General features: G+C 44.5%; 1 protein-coding gene across 1 annotated transcript in view; it reads right to left on the reverse strand.

Moving 5' to 3' along the window:
- PM20D1 (peptidase M20 domain containing 1) overlaps positions 1-9,740 on the reverse strand; it is a 30,306-nt gene extending 20,566 nt beyond the window's left edge. The window contains exon 1 of the mRNA XM_042925468.1: positions 9,474-9,740. Within this exon, the coding sequence (XP_042781402.1) occupies positions 9,474-9,642 (169 nt within the window). The 5' untranslated portion in view covers positions 9,643-9,740. The remainder of the gene's footprint in view (positions 1-9,473) is intronic.
- Positions 9,741-9,795: the final 55 nt, after the last annotated feature.

Genomic DNA, 9,795 nt, shown 5'->3' on the forward strand with positions numbered 1-9,795 from the left:
GCCCTAATTTCACCCTCATCAAGCTGTAAGGGGGTATAAGTGCTTGCCATGGTGACGTGGGAAACAAAGGCAAGTGAAAAATTAAATTCCCTTACTGCCTACAGTCCATTGACAAGTCCTTGAAACAGGCAGTGACGTCCTTCTAGGAGCTCAGCTGCCTTGATGATGACACTCTGTTAGAAGCAAAAGACAATCTTGGCCCAACATTATCCTGACCTCCCAGGGTCCTGTAAGTCTAATACATAAAAATTCCTTTGGAAACTTCCTTTATCTCAACTCCCCCCCAAGATATATGCTGGGAATCATACTCCAAGCTTATGGTCCCCTGATAGACACCTGAAGGGTCTCATGACTGAGGTTTTACTAAGTGGTAATAAATGGTGATTTTTCTAACAGCAGCTAGCCCCTCAAGGTCCTGGAAACCTTGCTTCCAAAATTCCTTAAAGACTTATTACACTGTCTCTAATCCCCTCCCAACCTGAGAGTATATAATCAGTTACCTGTCACAACCCCAGTGCAGCTCTTCCTGCCCATGGGTCCTATCCCTGTGCTTTAATAAAATTACTTTTGTGCACCAAAGACGTCTTCAAGAATTCTTCCTTGGTCATTGGATCCAGGCCACCCACCATCACCCCGAAACCCCATCAATAAGTACTGCTTTGGGGGTTGGGAAATCCTCAGAGACTGAGTGCGTGTGACTGAGACATATCCCAGATACGAAGGGAATGAGGAGTCTCTACCCATGGTTCCATTCTCCCGCAATGGAAACGGCTGGCGACAGATGCAGTCGGTTCTGGAAAGTGCAAGAAACCTCCATTAAGGGGGATTGAGCATCCCAGGGAAACTCAGGGGCAGGAACTAGCCTGGTGGAGGATGAGGAACAAAAACTCCAGGCTTAGGGGTAAGGGAAGAGACACCCAGAAAGAGGCGGGTCTCTTCGGATTCCCCCAGCTAGTCTGCTGGGGTGAACGTTATGGTACTGGGAGGACACTCCTTGTACAAGGAATAAGGACAAACATAAAATGATCAAATTCTGCTGTTTCGTTTGGACTAAAGACCCAATTAAAGGGCAATCTGTTTTTTGGCTCAGAGGAAGACTGATCTATAGGGCCCTTTATGTGAATGACAAGTTCTAGTACACTGGAGGAAAGGGATTATACTCTCTGAAACTGAGGAAACACGGGATGTTCTTCAGTCACCAAGGACTCTCCCTTGGGATGCCTTTTAACCCACTGGAATCAATTCAGATTGCAAGATCTAAAAAACAAAACAAAACAAAACAAAAAACACAAAACTGATCTTTTGTAATACTGGGGTCGGTCAACACTCCTTAGGAGATGAAGTAGATTAACGGGACACTAATTTTAATACAGACCTCTTCTGTAAGAAACAGGGCAAATGGACTGAGGTACCCCGTGTCCAGGCTTTCTGGCCCTACATAAGGATCCAGAACTGAGGGCCTTTTGCAGAACGTGTTTGCCCCAATGTGTTTGGCTAGTAAACTCCCTCTTGATATACTGGATGGTTGTCTAAACAGGCCTCCAAAAAAACCGAGGTTGCTGGAGGACCTGTATGTGGGGGTGTCTCTCTCATTCATTTCCTGGGTTAATGACTATGATAATTAGAGCCAGTTGTCTGTGGTTAGTCTACACTAGGAGGGAGTCTTTAAGCAGTACTCCCAAGCAGCTGCCGAAACTCCTTCCTTTTGTTTTGGGGAAATTCCCTGTCTTCTCCGGTCTGACATAGACTCCGTATTTCCACTTCAGTTGGAAAAACAAATAAACAAAAACCAAACAAACAAAAAACCCCAGGACGTCTGCTCCTCCCTCTGAGCTGACAAGGTTTAGAACTGGGAATCTTCTTTCTCTGCCTTCTGCTAGCACCTCACCTCTTCTGCCTTCCCCTCCCTCTCCTCCTGTTCTGGCACCACCTAAGGGTGCGTCCTGCATAACTGATTCCGAACCCTCCTTGGTGCCTCCCACACCATTGGCTCCTCCCACCCTCCATGTCAAGGAGCAAAGAGCACCCACTTGGGTGGCCCACTTCAGATTTCTCCCACTGGTGTCCCAGGTAAAAACTGATAATGGGGAACAAGTGATTGACTTTTAAGCGGATGCAGGTAGAACATAGTCAATGTTTAAAAACTAATTTGCAAGTTTGTTGTTTAACTAAGATAGACACGTGTTTAGAGTTACTAGCATTAAATATGAAACTTATTCTCCTGGCCAGGGTGTTCAGCCAGCTGAACAAAAGTTTCCCAATGTAGACCCTGATTAGGACAGTAATGACCTTGGGACAGGGTTAGGATGTAGGATTTAAGAGAGCTAATAATCAAAGGAATCAGGGAATCAGCTCCAAGATGGCAGAATGCTGGTAAGGCTTTTGGGATACAGTAAGAGGAGGAAGCCCCAACTGATTTCTTACAGAGGCTTAGGGATCCAATGAGGAAATATTCAGGCCTAGATCCAGAGGACCCAATGGGGCAAGGTCTCCTGAAGGTTAATTTTGTCACTAGAAGTTGGCCTGATATTTCCAGAAAGTTATAGAAGATGGATGGATGGAATGCGAGGTGGACAGAATTGCTCAGGGAGGTACAAAAGATTCGTAAAGAGGGATGAGGAGAGACAAAACCAGAAAGTAAAGATTATGGTAACTACTGTGGAGAAGATGATTGAAAGGAAAGGGAGAAACAGAGGACCCCCTCGGGGTGGAAAATGAGTAAGAAAACAAAGGCAAGAGAAATGTAGCTGAAATAAATCTCCCTGCAGCTCCCTGACACCTGAAATATTCAGAGAGTGACCTTCCTCAAGGAACTCATGGCAGCCTTGATGTTTTTGTTTTATTAACCAGGTTTACTTAAGGTTAATGAGTTCCTGTTGTCTCTGTTGCAGTTTGTTAGCAATAAGATGACTTAAAAAGATGGCTTATTCTATCTCAAGTTTTCATGGGTAATTGTTAAGATAGTTTTCAAAGTCTTTGATAGCCTGAAACTTTAAAGTTTTGCTTGCACAATACAAGGGATTAAATCCATTGGATACCTAATGAGATAAAATGCTAAAACACTGATTGCTAAACATAGGTTTGTGCTTTTAAGTTCTTATTGTAGAGAAACTGAGGCTATTTGGGTCTGTTGGTAAACATGCTTTGTGCTTGACAGATTCATAAATTTGCCATAAGTCACAGTTCACAAATGGTAACTACTTATTTTTCACTGGTGACTAAGGTTTCTAAAAGTTAAAATTCTGCTAGATGCAGTTAAGACTGATGGAAATAAGGAAAGCAACTTTGTACGTAAAAGTAGCTATGTAAAAAAAATTACCAAAAAAAATGGAAATACATTTTTGTTGGAGGTAAAAGAAAATAATTTTGTCCTAAGTGAGACTGGTCGTTTGGAGAGGAATGGCTTGGGACAAAATCTAAATGCAAAGGAAAGTTGTAGAAGGTTTGTGAAAGGAAATCTTTGGAAAGGAATCTTATGTGTGGTCAGGATGGACAAAGGTTAAAATGCTTTTAGGAAAAAAAAAAAAGGGTAAAGTTTTTTTTTTTTTTTCTCCTTTGTCTGCCCAAAAAGATGGAAAGAACTATGATTTGCACCAAAAGGGCAGGGCAGCTCTCTCTTTTGACTTATTTTGCTCAAGCCTTGGTTGAAACTGCCCCTGTTTTGATCCAAAGGCTGGGCAGATGGAAGCAGTGTCCTCACTGGCGGCTTCCAAATGCTCCGCATGTGTGTTGTTTCTGCAGGGCGGAGGAATGGGTGCCTGTGTCATGTGAGGGATGACACATGAAGGGCTTTTACCGGGATACATGGGAGTCATTTGGCTACACTTAGCCCAGTGTGTGCCGACTTGTACCAATCTAGTGACTTTAAATGGACACCCACATGGCTGGAACATATTTGTGTGGGCGTTGCTGGAAAAAAAAAAGGCAAGGGAATAGACCTTGGCTTTGGGCCTTTGAGCCCCCCTCAATGCCTGATTTTATCCTTAGGAAAAGGTTTTTGCCAGCCTTTTAAAATATATTGTAAAGAGGAACAGCTTTATTATGATTGATATGTAAATTTCTGTTGGGCCAAAATAAAATTAATGCATCCCTCGACAACCAAGGGAATCTTGCTTGGTCATAGTCAATGCCCCCAAAGTCCCACAGGGAGGAAACTGGAGGGGTAGGAGAAACCGGGGAAGACGGGTCAACTCTCGGTGGTAGGGTCAAGGCTGGGTAAGAGCAAGTACTCCCAGCACCTTGCAAGACTGACAGGACTTTCGACTTCCAGTTGGATAGCCAGCCAAAACATGGGGCCTACGGATGAGGCTTCTGCTGGCCAGCAGTCAGAGTCAAGATGAGGTTTCTCCCGGCTAGCTATAGGAAATTGAGATAAGGGATGCCTTTTCCTTCTTTTTCCTATAGATGGGCAAATCCCCAACCAAGGCCAATGTTCCTTTGGGATGTATTCGGAAAAACTGGGATGATTTTGATCCACAAACCCTAAAGAAAAAGTGATTCATTTTCTTTTGCACCAAGGCTTGGCCCCAATACAAATTGGAGGAGGAAATCTGCCGGCCATAGGGAAATACCAATTGTAATGCTATGCTACAGTCTGACCTGTTTTGCAAACGTGAGGGGGAACGGGGAGAAATCTCCTATGTTCAGTGTTCTGGGGACCTTAAGAGAAAATCGAGATATGTGTAAGGTCGATCCTGGCCTTATGGGCAACTCTTTCCGAGGGTTCACAATGATGGAGGGAGGGAACTAACGTCCCCTTGCCCGTACCCAAAGCAGACCTAGAAAAGGAGGAAGGGAAGTCTTCTACCCCAACCTTCTTCTCCTCGGGACCTCGATCCAGACTTAAAAACGTGCACTTCTGCTCCCTACTGCCCACCTTACCCAGGCCCTCCCCGTAAGGTAGCAGGTGCGTTGCCACTACGAGAAGCTAGAGTGCTGGAAGGAGAAACACGGGAAGGCACCACCAAGATAAGATTTACAAGAAACCTTTTCATTGCATGACTTAAGACAGGTAAAAGAATAGGTAAATTTTCTGATGATCCAGATAAGTATATAGAGGCTTTTCAGAATATTAGGTATGTTTTTGAGTTGACTCGGAAAGATACAATGCTTTTATTGATTTAGACTCTTCACGAGACAGAAAAGCGTGATGTTTTGGCAGCAGCCGAGAGATATGGGGATGAGCAACTCCTTAATTCTCATGGGACTGGAGGTCCTATAGGGACTCCCAGTTCCCTACTGGGGTTCAGGCAGTTCTGCCCCAAGACCCTAACTGGGACTATGATAGTCCCATCGGAGAAGGGTATTGCTGCCACTTCCAAGCTTTGTGGGTAAGGAAATCTAAGGTTAAACCCTTAAATTATGCTAAGTTAGCCACCATTTTACAGACACAGGATGACAGCCTGGTGGCCTTCCTGGAAAGGTTAAAGTTAAATATACGGCTATCTCCCTGATAGCCCCCGAAGCTGAGACGATTCTAAAGGACAAATTTGTCACTCAATCGGCCCCAGGTATTTGAAGGAAGCTGCAAAAATTGGCTGTTGGCCCGGAAGGGACCCTGGAGAAGCTCTTACGAGCTTCCAATTGGGCATATTACAACTGAGATAGAGAGGAGAATAAGGAACAAGAAAGGAGGCTTAAAAAAAATCTAAGGCCATAGTCGTGGCCTTATGCACTAGGTCAGATTAGACATCCCGAGGTTCTGGCACCAAGTGCCATTTATGTGGCCGATCACGGCACTGGAAACAAGAATGTCAGAGGGGACAACAGAAGTCGAAACCCCATAAGCCATGCCCCTTGTGTGGAGACATTCACTGGAAAATCTGAATGCCCTTGGGGGCCTCAGTCTGCAAGGGCTCAGATAACCAGTGTCCCTGAAAGAGACTGATGGACCTGGGGTTCTTCACGGTGGCTCCCTTTGAACCAACTGTTGGAAATCCAGAGCCTTGGGTAACTGTGGAAGCAGAAGGAAAACCGGTTGATTTCCTTCTTGACACTGGAATCACCTTTTGTGTCCCTCCTTTCCACTCCCGGCCACAGCCGTCCAAACACGGCATATTACAGTGTCTCCAGAAAACTTCTGATGAAATGTTTCTCTCAGCCACCGGGGTGCATATGGGGAGACTTTTTTTTTCACGTTTTTTTTGATAATGCCAGAGAGCTCCACTCCCTTGCTAGAAAGAGACAATCATGACTGAATTAGGGACTATAGTGTTACTAGCTCCAGGACAGATAAACAGTTGTCTAAACGTACAGTAATCTGGATATAGAAGATCAATTTTTCCTTGAGGTAAAATTAAATACACCTCAGGGAGTTGTTCCTTGGAAATTGGATGGCCAAAGGAAGATTTGAGGGTTGAGAACCAAAAACTAGTTCAAATGCTTAACTATTCTAAGTAACAACATCACAAGATCCAAATAAATATGGAAGAGGGAAGAAAAGCTATACTTAAATTAAAAAAAACAAAAAGACCAGACAGGTCAGGGACTTTGTGGATGGCTACAATGCATCTTCCCATAGTGTGACCTCCTCCCTAGGAGACATTGCATTTGGAATATTAATGCTTGTTAGTCTAATAATCTTTTTGTATGTCATTTGTAGAAGCTGTTGCATGTATCAGAAAAATAAGAAAATTTTGCTAGCCCAGACATTCCAAATACTTTTCCATTATTTTGGACCTCTGGATGGACTTCTGAACCTGCCCTCACTGCCATACCCCTGTCATCCCCCCCTTTCAGCAGGAAGCAGTTAAGATTGGTTGTCGTCCCAATCCCTAATGGCAGTTAGGAGTCACATTTTCGAAGGGGGGGGGGAGCGGAATATGATAGAAAAGATAGGATTCAGTAGGCAGAGAGGGAAAAGATTAGGACTTGAGGTCCCTGGGTGGAAAACAAACAAACAAACAAACAAACAAACAAACACATTTTGGAACAATCCTGGGAGTAATCTTAAGATTCCTCTTAAGAAACAAACATCTGTGGGAATGCAAGCTGGTGCAGTCACTCTGGAAAACAGTATGGAGTTTCCTCAAAAAAACTAAAAATAGAACTACCTTACGACCCAGTAATTGCAGTACTAGGTATTTATCCAAGGGATACAGGTGTCCTGTTTCGAAGGGACCCATGCACCCCCATGTTTATAGCAGCACTATGACAATAGCTAACGTATGGAAAGAGCCCAAATGCCCATCGATAGATGAATGGATAAAGAAGATGTGGTATATATATGCAGTGGAGTATTACTCGGCAATCAGAAAGAATGAAATCTTGCCATTTGCAACTACGTGGATGGACCTGGAGGGTATTATGCTAAGTGAAATTAGTCAGAGAAAGACAAAAATCATTATGACTTCACTCATATGAGGACTTTAAGGGACAAAACAGATGAACATAAGGAAAGGGAAACAAAAATCATATAAAAACAGGGAGGGGGACAAAACAGGAGAGACTCATAAATATGGAGAACAAACAGAGGGTTACTGGAGGGGTTGTGGGAGGGGGGATGGTCTAAATGGGTAAGGGGCACTAAGGAATCTACTCCTGAAATCATTGTTTCATTATATGCTAACTAATTTGGATGCAAATTTTAAAAAAAAGAAGAAGAAAAAAAAAAAAAAGAAACAAACGTGTGTGCCTTGTGCCCAAAATAACCTATAAATAAAAATGGAATCCACTTAGAAGAGGGATTGTGAGAAGTGAGATGACTCATTTTCAGAATATGAAATATGAAATATTTGAAATATGAAATATGAAATATTTCAGAATATGAAATAAAAACTGTGCTGTGAATTAACAATAGGTTTACAACCTATTAGAAATATGTATGAACCGCCCCCCCTCACCGAGTCCCAAACCCTTAGACACTTCACTTCCTGGTTCTTCTTCCCCCGCCCCCCTCCATTTCACGGCTTGGCAATGAGCATGCACCAAAGAACTGAAGTCTGTGTCACCTCGAGGAATGTACATTTGTTCCAATCAGACTTTTTGTCTTATGTGGGCATAGGTGACTTCCGGGTAAGGCTATAACCTCTGTAGTACTCAGCCAATGAGGAATCAGTGGAGGGAGTTGCGCAGTAGGAGATAAAATTGCCTGCATAACTGCCCCGGTGTGTCTGTCCATCAGACACCCGCTCTTGCAAGAATATTGACTAAAGCCTCACCTCACTCCCCTCTAAGCCTCTGTGTCCCTCCTTTGGGTCAGTGGGCTTATTTCTCACACCTCTGGAATCAGTTTTTCTAAGGATCAACTCTACATCACAGCCCAACACATAGATGGAGAAGTCAAGTTTCAAAAAGATGAACCTGTATGAGGCAAACTCAAAATCTGAACTCAAGTGCTCAGAGTTGGAGCAGGAAGCATGTGGCTATATAGTTGTGTGTGTGTGTGCGTGTGTGTGTGTGTGTGTGTGTGTGTGTGTGTGTGTGTGTGTGTATGCCATATAAGTATACGTAGGCCATATAGCCATGTGGCTATAAGGTCTCTACTTTGGGTTCTTTAAATAAGAAAGATTTTTGCTTTCTTCTGGGTAAAGAGACTGGTGAGCAGCTGTCCACTGGCTTTCAGAGAACTAACTATTCGTGCTGTGCTTTGGGAAAGCTCTATTCTGACTCCTGGCCAATCGCTCAAGCACATGCACAATATACATTCAACCACAGGGGTTAGCTTTTGGTCCCTGAATCTGCCTGCACATGTTTATGTAGGCAGTTTCTTTTGATCCACTACTTATTGAAAGGGAAAAGACTGGAGCTAAGCCCAGTGGTGAGGAAGGATGTCATTATCCCATAGGATCTAGCACTCAACAGACACTTTCCTTTTTTTTCTCCCAGAAAATGCAGACTGAGAAAGCAAATGAGTTTTTAACCTTGGTTTGAGGTGTAGGGGAAAGACGTCTTTTAATCAGGAGAGGAAGTTTGGAACACCCCACACCCCTTTTTGGAGTCATCTGGAGCCGGGAGGATCCTACAAGCCATAGGTGTTATCATCCAGTGCTCACTCCTTGCTGTGGGGTCCCTGGGGAAGTTCATTTAATTGACCTAAGCTTCAATTTCCCTCCTCTGTAGATAAGATTAAGATACTTTAGTCTTATCTTAAGATATTGCAGAGACTTAACAGAAGTGAAAACTTTCGAAGGTTAAAAGTACAAATAAAATCTATTTCAATACTGAGACAGAGAGTATTGGCCAGGGTGAAGGTCAAGGCCACAGGGACGAGGGTGGAGCTAAGAAAGGTTCCAGGCTAGGCAGGGAACACCAGAGTCCGCAGAAGCCAGGTCTGGGGCAAGAGTGTCATCGGCAAGTCTGGGGACGAGGTGCTGGGACGCGGGCTAGGGTTGGCTTGGGGCGTGTGGCGGAACTCCAGTTCCAATGGCGGACCCAGTGCCGTAGAAGTGGGGAGTAAGCCCACTTCTTCTCCTTGGCCCAAGGAGAGAGGGACCTGTATCTGAGCATAGGTGGGCGAAGAGGCCCAGGCTCACCTTTCAGCGCTTCCTTCATCGCAACGCGCTCGCCTTGGCTGAACTCAGAAGGGATTTGCGACGCCCTCTGATGCTTCTGGCCCCCCAGGCCCTTCGATCTGGACATTGTGGAGATACCCAGCAGCAGCACAGCCGCCAGGGCCAGCACGCAAACACGCAGCGGAGCCATGCCTCTCTCCAGGCTGCAGCTGGAGTTTGGACCTGAACGACTAGTCCGCGTAGGTCTTCCAGTCACCGCTCCAATTACCACAGCTGCCTTAGCCCCACCCTATTCCCAGATCTGACCAATCGCCGCTTGCCTGGGGCTACGGAACACCAATTC

The sequence above is a fragment of the Panthera leo genome, chromosome F3 (genome assembly GCF_018350215.1).
Source record: "Panthera leo isolate Ple1 chromosome F3, P.leo_Ple1_pat1.1, whole genome shotgun sequence".
Taxonomy (NCBI): Eukaryota; Metazoa; Chordata; class Mammalia; order Carnivora; family Felidae; genus Panthera; species Panthera leo.